We start from the raw sequence: 16671 nt of genomic DNA, 5'->3' as shown, positions 1-16671 counted from the left end.
CCCAGATATCAAAACTTTTATTTTTCTAATTTCTCAGCAACTACTGAATGGATTTACACCATTTAAAAAAAAGGGTGCTTTCTGATCCAAGCACTACCTTTTTTCCAAATTTGGGGTAATTCCATTCAGTAGTTTCGGCTGTAGCTTTGCACAAAGTTTCCTATGGGAAATTGATTTTTTGACTATTATTTTTTGAATTTCTCAAAAACAACTGAACGGATTTACACCATTTAAAAAACGATCGCTTTCTGAATCAAGCTCTAACGTTTTGCCAAATTTGGGGTAATTCCGTTCAGCAGTTCGGCTGTAGCAAAATTTCCCATGGAAATAACATGGGGAAAACGCGTTTTGGGACCCACCTTTTTTTCAGCCTTTGCTTGATGAATCACCCCCAAACTTTCAGGAAAGCAGCTGAATTTGAATTGGATAGACTTTTTTTTTTTTAGAATTTTGCAAAGATTCGTCAAACTACGCCAAAGTTATTAGCAAATCAAAAGATGCTTTTTCTATGGAAACAAGGTTGTAACTATAACCACCTACTGGCGACTGCCAGCAGGTTATATGCGGTCGCCAGTAGGTAGTTATAGTTGGAACCTAGTTTCCATAGGAAAAGCGTTTTTTGTTTTCCCAATAACTTGGTTGACGAATCTTTGCCAAATTTTCAAAACTAGTGGGGTGCTCCGGTCAGGTCCTGTCTTGAAAGTTTCTGGGTGATTAGTCAAGTGGGAGCTGAGAAAAAAGGGGGGTCCCAAAATGCATTTTCCCCATGTAATTTTCCATAGGAAACTTTAGACAAAGCTACAGCCCGAACTGCTGAATGGAATTACACCAAATTTGGCAAAAAGGAAGCCCTTTGTTCAGAAAGAGCCCTTTTTGTTAAATGGTGCAATTCCGTTCAGTAATTCCTGTGAAATTAGAAAAATAACAAATATCGATATCTAGGGCAGCAGTGGGTTTGCGGACCCTCCTGATCACGCGCTACATTCGAATTGGCTGCCATCACTCTAAACCAGGAACGGTTGGCAGCCATCTTGTGACTCAGTAGAATCGAAAAACGAAGAAAAGGGGGCAGGGTAAAAACACCCTGACCTCCTAGGGCTGCTTAGGGGGTCCCACACAGACCCCTAGGGACAAAAAAAATATATATATTTTTTCTAAAAAACGGTAGAAGTCGCTTTGGGGTTGCCACTCCTGCAGAGATTTTTTTTTTAAAAAGAAGCATGGACTGTCATTTTCACAAAGCTCCCGGGTGGGCCATGTCCCGGGGCCACTTGCAAATTAATAAGCGGGAGCCTATGGGGGCCCCTGCAGCCCCGGGGACCGCCACCTCCCTGGGGAAAAAACAAATAAATGAGTGTGGGGGGAATACCCCCATACTACTCCGGGGACCAACACCTCCCCGGGGCAGATAATATTTAAATACAGGGGTCCATTGTGAACACCCAGACCCCGGGACCCTGGGGCAATGAAAAGGAGGGAGGGGGAAGCGTGGCCCCCCTCCAGGAGCCCTTGATGGCCCTGGAAAGCAATCAACATCTCCTTCAAAACAGCGACCTTCCCGGAGAGCTGGAATCATGCTTATATCAACGCCCTACTGCTGTCCATACAGTGCCGCTGTCAGCACTAACAAAGCACCTATGGAGCCCCCCAGCCCTTCTTAACTTACCGGGCTGCTCAAGGGGGACTCCGCTCCTCTTCACCTGCGGCAGGGGCAGGCACCGGCAATGTGCCTCATGCCCCCTCCGCCTTCCATTCCTACAGGCTGGTGCCCCCGGGGCTCTCCCTCAGCAACGGGGAGCCCACATGGGCAGGCACCATCCTTATCCTCCTGGGCAGCTTCTCCGGCGGCGGCGGCTGCGTGCACGGGACTTCCGTCTCAAAACCGGAAGTCTCGCCTGCCGTCAAGGATATCGTTGCCTGACTTCTGCCCGGTCCACGACTCGGGCCGCCGTGGTGATTCTAACAGTGGCCAATGAGGGGGAGGCTCCCTCAAGACCGAAACCAAATATAGAAGTGGGGTGGGCACCCGTGTTGGGCCTCAAACAAGCAGGGTGGGCCCCCGCATTAATCAAAAGACAAAAATGAAGATGCAGGGTGGGCACCTGGCACCGAAAGATGAAGACAAGCGCAGTGGGCTCCCACTACAGGCAGGATGGGGTAATCCCTACGCTGGGGAGTCCCTCTGGGGATAAAGACGGAAGATCAGCACTGCCCAGAACCCATGCATTCCCCCTTTTCATGGGGGAAATAAAAATAAAGCGCTCACGGGGAGCTGGAGGCAGAAAGAGGTCCTGGGTCCTGGAAGACAGAATAAGTCCTAGGGCGCCAAAGTGTAGGCAAAGTCTTTGTAGGGTCCTGGGAATAAAAAAAAAAAGGCAAAGCAGAAGGGTCCCAGGAAGAAGTCCTCCAGGCATCCAGGCGCTGGGTAGGGCCCAGGGAGGCAAGCCTTCCCCTGGGCCCCAGATGGCAGCACGACCCTGGTAGTTTCAAGTCAAAAACAAGAACATTTTCATGGGGTCACAGCCCCTTCTTTTATACAGCCTTTTCCTTTGTTCTGCAACTGTAGGGCAAGGGGAGAACCAGATACAACTGGTTCAGGAGCACTTTGTTTTGCTCAGCTCCCCTCTCTATTCACCGGACAGGCCAGGGACATCAGACGCACCACAGGAGGTGGAGCCAGCATTGTGAAGGGAAGGCCCAGCCCCATTCAGGTCCCAGGTGCAACTTCTCCCTCCCATCTACATGCAGATCTCTCCATTCACCACCGGGCAGACTCACCCTGGCTCCTGGAATTCCCCAGCCCTCTCAGCTCCTGTCAATCACAAGCCAGACAGGCAATTCACATCACACAGCAGACAGACATGCCAACTTCTAGAAGTGGCACGTCTCCACCAGTCACAATAAATCTGCGCACACCATTGCGCAGCATTTATTCTCACGAGTTCGCACATACCAAACTCGACGCTGCACTCTTCTCACATCAGGAACTACCATGGACACACATATCCCCCATGCATTCCTATGGGAGGGCAGGCCAGTCTCACTAAAGGTAACACAGAGCACATACACTTTACACTGGGATACAGTGCTAAAGGGCCTAGAGGCCTAAAACTACTAACACTACATAGGGAATAAGGGCAGGATAAATGCAAAACATTTAGGGGTGAACCTGCAAAAAGGGCCAGTTCCAACAAAAGGCATTTATACAACAATGATAAGGAATAATATGTGTTTTTAAAACCTTATTAACCCCTTCAGCGCGGTGCGGATTTCCGCTCCGTGCTGAAGGTTCTGTGCGCGGCCGGGGCCATGACGGAGCGGTTCGGTCATGCGCACAGCGCAACCGACGCGCATGACGGAACCGCTCCGTCATGCGCGTCGAAGGGGTTAATTATAATTGAAATATTTGTATGATATTCACCCTGCACTCGTGTTTTTGTGAGCCCTTGATATTATAAAAAACATAGTAAAAGTATGTCTTTTTAAAAACTATTTTGAGTTGCCTTTGATTCCTTCACATTCATCCAAGGTACCCTACCACATGCAATAGAAAATGTCAGACTGGGTCACCTCAGTAATGAGGAGGTAACACGGCCAGTCCTAGCCGGGTATAGACCATATCCACAAAAAGGAGTTTTCACAGCAGCAGAAATTTGTAGATTTTATGCAACTATAATTACACTATACAGACAACTAATACAATTCGTTATGAGAGCCATAACATCAACCCCAGCAAGGGCTGTTCAATCTGCACAACCACAATTGGAGATGCCCACAATAAGTCCAGTGACTGTTAATGCAGTTATAGGTAAGGTTCCCCTTAGACCAGAGCAGATTCCGTTCTGGATTGCACAAATAAAATCAGCTTGAAGCAGTGTTTCCCCATACAGGACCCCAAGATAAACATAGAATTCTCACAACGTGCCCTCCTTTGGAGATGGTTCCCCCGGTAGAAAACTGCACCACGTGGGGCACAGTAATTGCTGCTATTTATACAAAATCAATAGCTGTTTTGCTAGGGGTGATTACACAGATTTCAAAATGGATACTGGGCAGCCCATGCCCTGGATCAGGGAATGAAACTTATTATCAATTATGCTACAGTCTCCTGAATTATTTCTAGTTTTATTAAAGTGGAAGCAGCAGCATTTGGCGGTATAGCAATGTCTCACCCAGATACCATTAGAGAATCAGGAGTGAGAACTGCCAAAAGGCATTATTGCTCAAGCCTATACATCTAGAGGTTGGGATAATTTGGGAGCCAGACCTAACAAACCACAAATTAAGTGTAATTCTGAAAAGGATAACTCCAAAACAGGCACCAGAGTCTTTAAAAGAATGCTGGGATAATAAGAAAAATAAAGACAAGATTAAATTACAAGGTGAATCTCCTCCACAGGAGTCTTCTGAGATGAGCTACAATTTCCATAACCATGAAACAATTAAACACCTTTAAAGGTATAAGGCCACTGATACACATCCTTCTTGTTCCTTTTAGGAGCCATCCAAAAAATGCTCGGAGAGAGGAGGGCGATCAGTGCGCAGATTGGAGGAGTATGTGAAACAGATGAAGGAGCCCCAATGCTCTTCTGACTTCATAATAAAACAGGAAGAACAATTTCCACAGGAAAAACCTCAATTTGAAAAGAAGAAGATGGCTGAGATAAAAGACATGCCACACATATTGAGGACTCTGCTTCAGAAGAGAGTGGGCTCTGACTCTACTAGACAGCACAACAGAAGTCACAATAGTTTGCTAAAATCATCTAGAGTGTCTGGCGGCAGTAACAACTAGTGACTAAATTCAGGTACAGACACCGGACCAGAGACTAAGGGGCTCATTACGATGGCGGAAGGACCGCCACCACCAGCCTTGCGGAAGCAGTCCTTCCGCCATCGGACCGTGAATTTCCCCCGCCACATTACGATGGTGGGGGATCTAGACTGCGACCATGGCGGACGGAAAGACCGTCCACCACGGAACCACAGGCAATCGGACCGAATGCCTGGCCGAGCGGTCTGCATGCATAAAATGGTGGCGATGCCTAGCAAGCACGTCCACCATATTATAACGCAGACTGCGAGCCAGCCTTTCCATGACGGCGACACCGTCATGAAAAGGCTGGTGGAGATCTTGTTCGGCAGCCCGTTGCAGGCCCCCAATGGGGGGAGGTTTATGTGCATGGGTACCAGCCTACATTTGAGTACACTAAGTGGAAGGCACCGTGTGGTGCCTGCCACCTAGTGCACTGTAATGCACAACATGCATTTTCAACATTGTGGTGGGTGCTGCTGTCATTGGAGAGGGACACAGTCGACGCTGTGCAGGAATAGGTTATTGCATCTACTTTTCTCAGTGATTGCAATAGTAAGGCTAAGGGGATCCTGGTTTTAATGGAGCAACTGTACTTAATCGACATATGGAGACATAAGTTCTCAGAAACCACTGGGTATATACATTATTTGGCTGTACACAACATTTACACCCGCATTGGGTTTTGGTAAGTGTCCAAAACCTTAGCTTCCAGAGTAATTAAATGTGATCCTCTTCCGAGGACCTACTATGACCACTCACCAATAATTTTAGATTTAGCACTTCCTCCTTGAAAATTTGAGCTATTCGCCTGGTGCTTCCAGCCCTATTCCTTATTAGACCCCGTTTTAAGGCAGACCTTTCTAATAACATAGGCACAGTCGACAAGTTTGCGACAGTTTGAGAGACATTTAAAGTCTCTATCAGGGGGTCACCATTGCAAAGCACGTATGGGTTCTCAGGTCTTTGAGAGGTAGACTCATGAAATTGGAAGTAGAAATTGCACAGTTAGAGAGGGAACATCAAGGTTACAGTGATCCCCAAACCCTGCATGACATCCAGACGCGGCTTAAGGAGAGTGATGACATGGTGGACAGTGAAATTACACACATGGGTAATACTCAACGGCTAGGATGTATGGGGAAGGTGAAAGACCTGGAGATACTCTGGCAGGGCTGATGCGGTCTAGGAGAGACGTCCGAACAATCACAGAAATACTAGACAAAACTGGACAGTCCCTCTATGAATAGCAGATAGATTTTGCAGATACTATGCCGCTTTGTACACTTCAGGAATTACTGCCAACTATGAGGCTATACTTCATTACTTGGAGCACATATTCATGTCGTGGCTCACCCCAGATAACAGAGAGCACCTTATGACCCCCCCGGAGTCTGCTGAGATCCTTGAGGTATTAAAGAACATGCGAGCTGCAGATGCCCCTGGTATGGATGGCCTCACTGTCTTTTTTTACAAGACATATCAGGAATTGCTCCTACTCTACTTATTTACATTATACGAGGAGATGGGTGATGCTAACGGTATGCCATCTTCAATGCGGGAAGCATTGATTTTCACTCTTTTGAACCATGTAAGCAATTCAACCTATGTTCCTCCTATACATTTTTGCTAAATTCTTGTCAAATAGACTAGCTTCATTGGTCCCATTTATAGTCAGCCCTGAACAGGCTTCATGCTAGGCCATAGCATAAAGGTTAATCTTAGAACCCTATTCTTTTTAATACAACGTGTTGACCCTGAGGTAAAGGCAGCTATCATGTTTTTTAGACGCCAAAAAGGCATTTGACTTCGTGGAATGGGCCTTTATGAGCACTGTTCTGCGCCGCATTGAAGTTAGGGAAGTATTTTAGCAATTAGTCAATGTGTTAAATATGGCTCCTTTCGCTCAGGTTTGCTTTGGTAATTTGGTTACAGACCCCTTATGATTACTATAAATACCCGATAGGGCTGCCCATTATCACCTTTGCTATATGTGAATATTTCAGAGCTACTGGCCTGTGCTTTGAGAGAATATCATGGCCATAGGGGGCTGCATTTTCCTGGTTACCACCTCATCATATAGGATTATGCGGAAGACACTTTGTTGTATATTCACAAATCAGAGATGAATCTTACTCCTGTTCTCAGAGAGGAGACTCTTTTGATGGCCTTTCTGGTTTGTGCATTATCTGGGAGAAATCAATATTATTCCATCCACGAGTCCTTCGACATTTGAATTTCCCTTGCTATGGAAATCTGACTCAGTGCGGTAACTTGGCATCCACATACATACGGACCCGGAGATAGTAATGAACTCAACCAGGACTCCATGCACACTGCAGACCCCATGCTAGACCCCATCTTCACTATCAGTGACTGCATCAGGTACAACCACACCATGAAACTCACTTGGACCGATTACTCCACCATCCACTTCAGCATCACCATCTCACTGACCTTCGCCCCAGTCTACCTAACACCCCCACACTACAGCTGAAGCAAATTCTTAAGGGACACATGGAGCAATGCCTTCAACACCACCCATTCCATCTCCTCCAACAACCTAGAGCAAAAAGTCAGAAACTTTAACAATCAATCACCAAGTGCTCCAACAGCATCTCTCCCATCAGCAACAACAACCACAGAAGATCCACCAAGAAGGCTATCTGGTACACTGAAACAACTGGAAAGGAGATGGCACACCAGAAACGGCATGACTGGCAAGACCGCCTTCAAGACAGCCCTCAATCACTACCAAAGACATTTGAAAGAACCAAAGATAAGGGCCAATGCCTCACACATCGAATCCTGACCTGCTACCAGCTCTCTCTTCTAAAGTAAGTCAAACCATGTCTTCCAGAATGTGACTTCAGAACTGCTGTACAAGCCCACACACTCTCACATATTGATAGTGGTAATGCCCTACTCCATGACCTTCTAGACTCCACACTGACACCCAGTAAGGGCATTCAATAAGATGCATCATGCCTTATCCATGGTCTTTAGAAATATGATAACATCACCCAATCATGATGAAACTCCACCTGTACCCTTTGGCTGCCCACCTACTCATGAAAACCAGCTCCATCATTTACATAGCTATCACAAACAGCACCACACTTATCGTGCAGACAAGCTGTCAGGTGGACATACACCACCATATATGACGCTTGTTATTGTGATGTGCATCCCTAGACAGGAGCTGTATGATCTTGATGGCTGTGCTCTCCATAAACTCACATTTATAACCCATATGCATCTGTGTCGAGTATATGTGGGCTTTCCACTTATGCTTCGGATTGTGTATGTGCTCTCACCTCATATAGTTTGTGTGTAGTTCTTATAGTGACAGCATTGCATTATGGGCTGGGTCTGATAAATATACAATCAGGAAATGAGTCACCCAGACTGTGCCTGATGATTATACAATCAGGAAATGAGACACCAGTTATGGAGTGAGCCTGGTGATTATACAATCAGGAAATGAGTCAACCAGACTGGACCTGATGACTATACAATCAGCAAATGAGTCACTGAGAACATGATATGGTATGAGCCTTGTGTTTATACAACTAGAAAATGAGTCCCCCACTGAGCAGCCATCCTAGTTGGACCGGGACTATAAAGGCATTCCCCGACAGAACGAAGATGCTAGGCAATCAGGAATCGGTGCAGCCTCGGTTGCGTCTTCAGAGCAGCTTCATGATAATGGCATATAGTTGATACTGAGTCACGATTCTGCAGAGGACATTAGCAAATCATTATGTTTCTCAAGTCTGCAGTGTACGTCGTCATCCTGTTTCACGAGTCTGCAGTGGATGTATGCATGTCATCCTTTGTAACGGACCTGTAGTGAAAATCGGTGCATATAAAACTGTACAGTAAGTCACACTACCAGTCACACAACCCCAAGGGGGCATCTTTAATGCCTTATAATAGAATCTTGCTGCAGCAGTTTTAGGCAAATGTAACAAGCCTGTATATACAGGACTGTAACTGCTAGCACATATCACACTGCCCTCAGCATCTCATGCCCAGCTTTCTACAATGTCCAGGTCTGGCCAGTTCATTATTGTGGAACACGTGTGAGAGCTGACCAACAGCACTTTTGGATTGGAGAAGAGCTCCACTCCTTCATGCGATTATTCAGTGACTTAACTGAGTGCAACAAACTGTCATCTTCCTGAGCAAAGATCCTCTGCTACCTGTTGATGTGGTTGCATGAACACATGATACAGATACTGGAATGAGTGGGCTGGGATGCACAGTGGAGTGCTTGCATTGGGTGTGAAGATCTGTGGGTAATTCTGTTTATGTTTAACTTTATATCATAGTGTACTCCACATCCTCATCGCTCACCTTTTATTACATCAAGGACGATGCCTACTTGGTAACCACAGACAAGGGTGTCCATTGAACCAATGGATGTGATCTTGTTTCTTTATTATTTTGTCCCATTCCCCCATTCCCTTCATTGTGACACAGGCCATCAGAAATGACAGTGAGGGGCGTGGTAGAATAATTACAAACATCGCTCCTGCTGGGTTTAGGATAGCTCGGGTTAGTGCATCTGACACAATCTCTGGTGGATCGTAGCCCACCTGGGGCCATGACACTATTTTAACTTCAATCTGTGTGCTTTTCGTGGTGAAAGCAAAGTAATAGTTGCTGACAAGATTTATTAATCACTAACTCCTTAGTATGACTCCCCAGTAGCAAAATAATATGTTGCTTGATATATTTTACTTTAATCAGAGGTTGTTGTGAAAGAATTACAACTACAATTGTTCAACTTCAATGTACTCTCTCTCTTTCTCCTGCTCTCTCTTTCTCTTTTGATTAAGCCATACTTTTTGATTTTGGTCTCACACTGGGGAGTTATGTTCTAAATGGGGTACATGTTGGACATCTGCAGTGGCCATTATTTAACCTGTTTCTGCTCTTCTCTGGGCTAGTCTATAAAGTTACTATGGAGGCCATGTTGATCTGTTGATCTCAGTATGAAATAATTCCCCCAGCCAGAACATTGACAACTTTGGCATCCATTAGGTCCACTTGGGCTTAGTGTGAGCAGGGACTGATGTCATGGAAGATACTGTAAGCACTTTTCTTTATGACACACTGCCCATGCAGGTTTGAAAGATCCCTTCGTGGCGCTGGATAGAAGGAAACTCCTTTGATGGTTATCACTGAACTCTACTCTTTGTGCAAAACTGAGTTTGTTTTATCCAACTGAAGGGCTAATTTTCAAGACATGTTGAGGGTAAAACATCAAGCAAGAAATTGAGTCAGTGAGTGGAAAGTGAATGAGTGATCAAATTATTGAGCATATAAGAGGGTGGGTGAGTCAGTGAGGTAGGCTGGAGGGTAATACTTGAGATGTCAGGTAAGTGAGTTACCAAGTTGCTAAGTGTGTGATGTGGGGGTTATTTAGAGTTTGGAAAAGCTAATGAACAGCCATACATTTGGTGGCTGACCCATCTGCCAAACTCGCTGATCTGCACCATTTCAAATTAATTAAGTTCTTAGATCCTTCTGGCTGAACTACCTGAGTCACCTTCCTCATCACAATATATCCTCTCAACAAAGCCAAAGCTTTTGTGTGCTCTGTGGGAGCTGTTTTCAGATCTTATTAAAGGAAGGCATGGGCAAGCCATCTGCCAGTAGGGTAATGCTAATTAACCTACTAAAGATGTGGGCAGGTTAAAGGTAACGTTTTGAAAATCACATTTCCTAAATATTTATTCAAAATTAAAAATAGCTGTTTAAGCAGCTCTGTAGCTTCCCCCCATTCGAACTTATTAGCATTATGCCTTTATTTTAGCTTTGGTATTTTCTTATAGGAAAGGTACAGCCCTAATAGTGGAAATAGGTTTTGGGGCTATTCATTGTAGGAAGATGCAATTATTAAGCCCTTGCTTGTTGCACTTTTAAATACCAGATACTCTGCCTTGTGGGCTAAATGGCCTACTTAGAAGTGACATTTAATTTTCAAAAGTAAGGTTTCCACCAGTCAAATTCACCTACATATTTAAAGGGTGCAAATTAGTGTATGGAACAAACTGTGCTGCAGCCCGCGAACAATATTTTACCTTTCCTGTGCCATTGGTATATTGGGGAGCTACATATGTCAATTAGAATTTAGACAATTTATCATGTTTTTAGGGTAATGGCACATACACTGGGGACTGGACATAACTGCCTTAGTGTGCAGTGTTAAAAATCAGCAGCATTAGTTTAAAAGAAATGGGAGAAACCAGGCAGAAGGACAATGTCTTGAATTATGTAAAAGCCTTAGAAGAGGGAGGGCAGGATTGCCAACCATGAGTGCCAGCCTGGTTTCAAATCACATGGCAGCACCAACACTGCTCCTTTACACATTGAGCCAGTGCCCTATTAACATAAGTTGAAGATGACCTTTCCTTCTGATATTGTTAGAGTTCTTAGCTGCCTTTGACATCCTGAAATGTTGAATGGAATTCAGCAGCAACATCCTTCATTGGTTCTCCTCCTATTTTTCCACCCAACACAGAGTTGTTCACATGGGTACCTCCATTTCTTAAAAGATCCCAATCACACATGGTGTACCATGCAGGCCAATGTTATCTTCAAATGTTACGTGGAACAGCTTGGCACTGTTCTCACAGATAACATCAAGATTCCTAGTATGCTGATGAAATATAGCTTGAAAGTCTCCTCTGCTTTAGACATCCAAAGTTTCAAATGCTGCACGCATTGTATAAGTTGATTTGATCCCACTGAAGGGTTCATTTCTAGACATATTGTGGGTAACAAATCAAGTGAGCAAAGTGAGTCAGTGAGTAGAAAGTGAGTGAGTGATCAGATGATTGAGAAGATGAGAGTGAGTGAATCAGTGTGGAAGGGTAGAAGGTAGTAAAATGAGTAGCCTGGTGAGTGAGCTAACACGTTGATGAGTATATTTGTGAGCTAGGGGTGCCATTTAAAGTTTGGAGAAGCAAATGAATAGCCATAGGTTGCCAGTTCACCCATCTGTCAAGTTCACTGTTTCGGTACCATGAATAGGGGTGAGCGAACATCTGAGTTTCTACTAGAGGAGCTTCAGCTGGCTCCTCTAGACTTTTCATATATGTGCTTGAACCGTTCATTAGGTTGAGTCTATAAGCATTAGATTTCCTTTCCTCTGGTTTCCATGGGAAGCATGATGATCCCAGGTAGGAAATCCATCAACTAACCCCAAAGTGCAGGAAGAATTCTCACTCTGTATTAGAGTCGTTGATTGTTTGTTTTACTCAAACTCCCACTTTTGGGTTGTTTATCTAATATAGACTGCCATGCTGAGCAGGATCCGAAACAAGATAGCACCTGTTTAATAATTCACTGAGCCTACAAAGAAGCTGCTGATGGGCTCCCTCTACTGTAAGCTTAGAGATACCAGCCAGGTAGGTGGGCAGGATTGACAAATCAAGCAGATTGTACTCCACTAGGGATGTGGAGGCAACATCTCAGCGAACCTCAAGGTCCCTTTAGCTGTCCACTGCAGTGAAAAGATGAGCGAGTTTGGCTATTTCTATATAATCTATAGCACATGTTTAAATGGGAATTCCACCTGCGACGTCACAGAAAGATAAGAGCCTAGGAAGCACTTCCAAAGCAGATTGCTGCATTGTAGCTCATGTCATCCTCACATCAACATTGTGTTCTCAGATGTCAACATGCAAGGATCCATGTTTCGGAAAACGTTTTTTCTCCTGTGTCTATTTAAACTGCTCATTGACCAACCTCAGAACTGTGTAAATCAAGTTCCTAGAATGCCTGAACCTTCAGGACCAAGATCACAAGAAAGAAGCTTTGAAAGCCAATCATTGGCAGAATAAATATCTATTTCAGAAAATAATATATTTTATTATATTATCTACTAGAACAAAGGCCTGGGATACCTGCCAAGGTCAGCATCTTACTCCTTCTTTAAACAAATCTACATCTCACAACTTCACATTTCATCCAGCAATGTAAATGTAAATATAGTGCATTTATATAGCGCTCCGCACACCCCCGAAAGGGTCTCTCAGGCGCTGTGCACATACCGCTGTGGAACCCTTCCTGGCCTTTCCTGTGAAGTGCCCACTCCTGGGCACCCCCAAGGTAAAGCCAGGCATCCTAGCGCTGTTGGGGCCATTGTGGAGATTAAGCAAGCTATTGCCCAGAGTTGCAGAGTGGGACTCATGATTAGAATAGGCACCAAGGCGAGAATTATCAGATCCGGGGAAATTGAGCCCAAGACCCGCTGAGGTGGGAATTGAACCCTGGTCCGGGCCAGACCTCTGCATCAGGGTCTGCCGCTCTAACCATTGAGCCACACTTCTCCACATGCAGAAGCATATTAGGAGTCAGGAGCCTCAATCAATCAATCAATCGAAAAATCAATCAGAGGGTCTTGTAGAGCGTGTCTTGTTACCCTGGGGGGTCTCCAGGCACTGGGGTTCTATGAGCCTTGGTTGGAGTGTGGTGGCATTTGAAGAGCCAGGTCTTGAGCTTTTTCCTGAAGTCCTCCAAAGTTGAGGAGGCTTGCAGGTGGAGTGGGAGGTTGTTCAGGGACTTTGTGGTGAGATAGGAGAAGGAGTAGCAACCGCAGCATCTCCAACGGATGTGGGGTATGTGGGCCAAGGCGAGAGAGGAGGATCAGAGCTCTATGGTCGGTTTGTGGCATGTCAGGCTGTTTTTGATGTATGAGGGTCTGGACTTGAGGTGGGCGCTGTAGATGTGTGTGAAGAGTTTGAAGATGCATCTTTTCTGGATGGGCAGCCTGCGGAGGGTGCTGAGGTGGGGGTGATGCTGGCAAGTTCTGGCCTGTCTGTAGGTGGTTTAGGAGCTGTTTCGTGGTTCCAGTGTAGAGTGCATTGCTGTATTCGAGTCGGCTGGTGATGAGTAGGAGTGGGCGGAATTTGCGAAATTCACTTTCGCAAATTATCGCGAAAAGTTTACAAATCTCCGCAAACACTCGGAAATATTGCGAAGATGCAGACGTTTTCTTCCCGCCCGTTCACGGTATTTTCTGCATGGTAGCGGCTCGCCAACTTACCCATTCGGTTGCTCACGGGCGCGCCCATCTTGTGTTCACTTGTCTCGCGGTGCATGATCGCGAGAAGAAAGACGTGATCGCGTGACGAATGGCGTTACTGCGCAAATGGCTACCAACAATCCAACATCTTGTGGAGAACGCAACTGGATCGGGAAAACTTGTCGGCGAATGGGGGGATTCAGGTAAGGCGATAGCGCGCACGCGAGAATGTATTATTTTACAGCGCGAGCAAGCAAAAAATTTCTGGTAAAATGCTGATTTCGGAAATTTTGACATTTTCGCGCTCTCCACGGAACGCGAAAATGTCAAATTATCGCAATTTCCGCGAGTGGAATGGAATTTTAGCCCAGGCCTAGTGATGAGGGCCTTGATTACCATCTTCCTGGTTGAGACAGGTATCCATCAGAGGGCGTGTTAACAAGCGGAGGGGACGGTGTTGGGTGATGTGTTGCCTCATGGTTAGCTGGGTGTCTAGGATGATTCAGAGGTTGGATGAGTGGTTGGAGGGGGTGGGTGTAGGGCTGAGTTTGGTGGACTGCCAAGTGTAACTCCACGGGATGGCTTGTTCCTGAAGATGACAACCTAAGTCTTGTCTGAGTTGCTTGCACCAATGCCCTTCTCCTGTTCCAAAGAAGACTCTAAATTATCAACATTATTAAAATAATATAAACAATATAAACAATATTGAGGAATAGAATGTTATAGGCGTATTCTTAGCAACCAACATTGCATTGTGCTAAATGTAGGGGGCAGAACTGTACCAAATGTACACAGATTGGTGCTGTTCCTCTCTTCCCATGTGGTACCACAATTTAGGATGCCTTGTGCCAATATAAACACTCTTGCACTAGTGAGGGTGTGTACTTGATGTTAAGCATAGTGTTTATTGGAAGGAGACTCTTCCTGTAAAAAACACTGTGCTTTTGCCAATTTGAACACTTTTTGAAGTTTCTATTTGTACAGTTCATCACACATGCAAAGTTGAAAGAGATCTATGAAAAGAAAAGTTTCCCTAATCTTTATTCCTTCTTCGAGCAGGCATGCATTTTGGGTTAAAGGGTTTGTTTATCTTTCTAAAAAAAATTGTGATTTGCATCAAAATCCATGGATTGGTGGGCTGCCTCATTCGAACAAAGAGGCGCAAAGTAGCTCAAAGCACTTGCATTCATTACTTTACTACTATTTAAAAACACAATCCCAAATCAAGCCTTTGGACTTGTTTGCATCACAGTCTTGATGAATAGCTGCAAACTGTCTTTAAATTATAAACTTATCTGTAATAGTTGGGACAGGGGCTCAGAAGTGACTTCATACTGACAAACAACACTGTACAAAATGCCTAATTTGGAAAATGTGTTTATCTCTTGGGGAATGACATTAAATGTGCACTATGTGTGTCATATTATATTTGATTGACATATATATTTAGAATTAGAAAGTGACTCTCCTACCTGCCATGGTTGGAAGTCCTTCTCTAAACTTTCACTCTCTGAGGGATGTCCTGAGTGGGCTGTGGATGAGATCATGTTGTGTAAGGCATGAGCAGCTGCGTAGACCGCAGTGTAAACACTGTAAGTGATGTAGAAATTATAAGCATCGTACATAAAGGGGTCTACATCTCTCATTGTCTCCTTCCCTGTACAATGAGGGAAGTAGGATTCATAGGCAAAAGTCCTATCCAGTAAATCAGGAGAACAATAGAATTCTAGCACCCAAAGCCACACAAACATGTTATTGTCTGAGAAATTTAAAGGGTTCACACTGTACAAGAAATCTGTCAGTCCAGGAATCTGTCCCTTAGGAATAGAAAATTCCAGTGCACCACTGAAAATATTCATTCCGGAGAAATTTATAAAATCTTTCAGATGTGATGTGACTGCAGAAGTGATCCAAACTATAGTAGGCAGACCTTGCAAGTGGTCTAGGAGGCCTGAATTCATGTAAGCAAATGAACAGTGAACTATCAAAACATTGACAGAAGAAACACGGATTGTTTTAGAAATCTGATCCTGCTCAATGTCCCAGGACTTGCCGACTCTTTGTAGGAAGGCCACACAGCCTCCACTCCTGGTGATCTCTCTCTCCAGCTCCTCACCAGCCCTCCTGCCGCTCTCATCATCTGAAATAAGGATCCCAACCCAGGTCCAGCCAAAGTGCTGGAGCAGCCGGGAGATGGCGCGTGCCTCGTGTATCTCATTGGGAACAGTGCGGTAAAAGGATGGGAAGCGATGTCTGTCACTGAACATTGGATCCATGGCACCATAGCTGACCTGAGGAAGACATAATATTAGCTATTAGACATATTGCACCAACCTCCATGAACACACATTACTGCCGATGGTGCGTGGCTTGTGGATCTGGATCTCATTCGGGACAGTGCGGTAAAAGGATGAGAACTGATTTCTGTCATTGAAGACTGGATCCATGGTACCATAGCTGACCTCACAAAGATATGGACTTGAGCTATTGGACACTTTACAAAGCTATGGGTGTTTCAAGATGTTTTTCACAGAAGTGCTGTGGTTTGCTTAACTGTAACACATCCGTTCAGTTCCAAAGTGCTTTCTCATTCCCGGAAGTCTGCTACCTCTTCAGAGTGAAATGGATCAAATATGTTCATACCCTTTGCTTTAATCTATATGGACTCAACCTATGAGTTTCTACCCCCCCTTCAGAAGCACTCCCGCTAGATGGCATCTTGGTAGGAGTTCTAGTTTATTTTGCACACTGCACGTCCCATCCTATTTAATGGGAGATGGGCTGTGGACGCCCTGCAGAAACTAATCCACATTATGTT

General features: G+C 44.9%; 1 protein-coding gene across 1 annotated transcript in view; it reads right to left on the bottom strand.

Moving 5' to 3' along the window:
• Positions 1–16300, bottom strand: part of LOC146788758 (vomeronasal type-2 receptor 26-like) — a 327656-nt gene extending 311356 nt beyond the window's left edge. Inside the window, exons 1-2 of the mRNA XM_085630965.1 lie at positions 16202–16300; positions 15326–16144 (exon numbers count right to left, since the gene is read on the bottom strand). Of these exons, the coding sequence (XP_085487091.1) occupies positions 15326–16144; positions 16202–16300 (918 nt within the window). The remainder of the gene's footprint in view (positions 1–15325; positions 16145–16201) is intronic.
• Between the last annotated feature and the right edge of the window lie 371 nt (positions 16301–16671).

This window comes from Triturus cristatus, chromosome 10, assembly GCF_964204655.1.
Source record: "Triturus cristatus chromosome 10, aTriCri1.1, whole genome shotgun sequence".
In the NCBI taxonomy this organism is placed as follows: domain Eukaryota; kingdom Metazoa; phylum Chordata; class Amphibia; order Caudata; family Salamandridae; genus Triturus; species Triturus cristatus.
The sequence above is the reverse complement of the archived record's forward strand: the minus strand, read 5'-3'. Positions and strand labels throughout refer to the sequence as shown.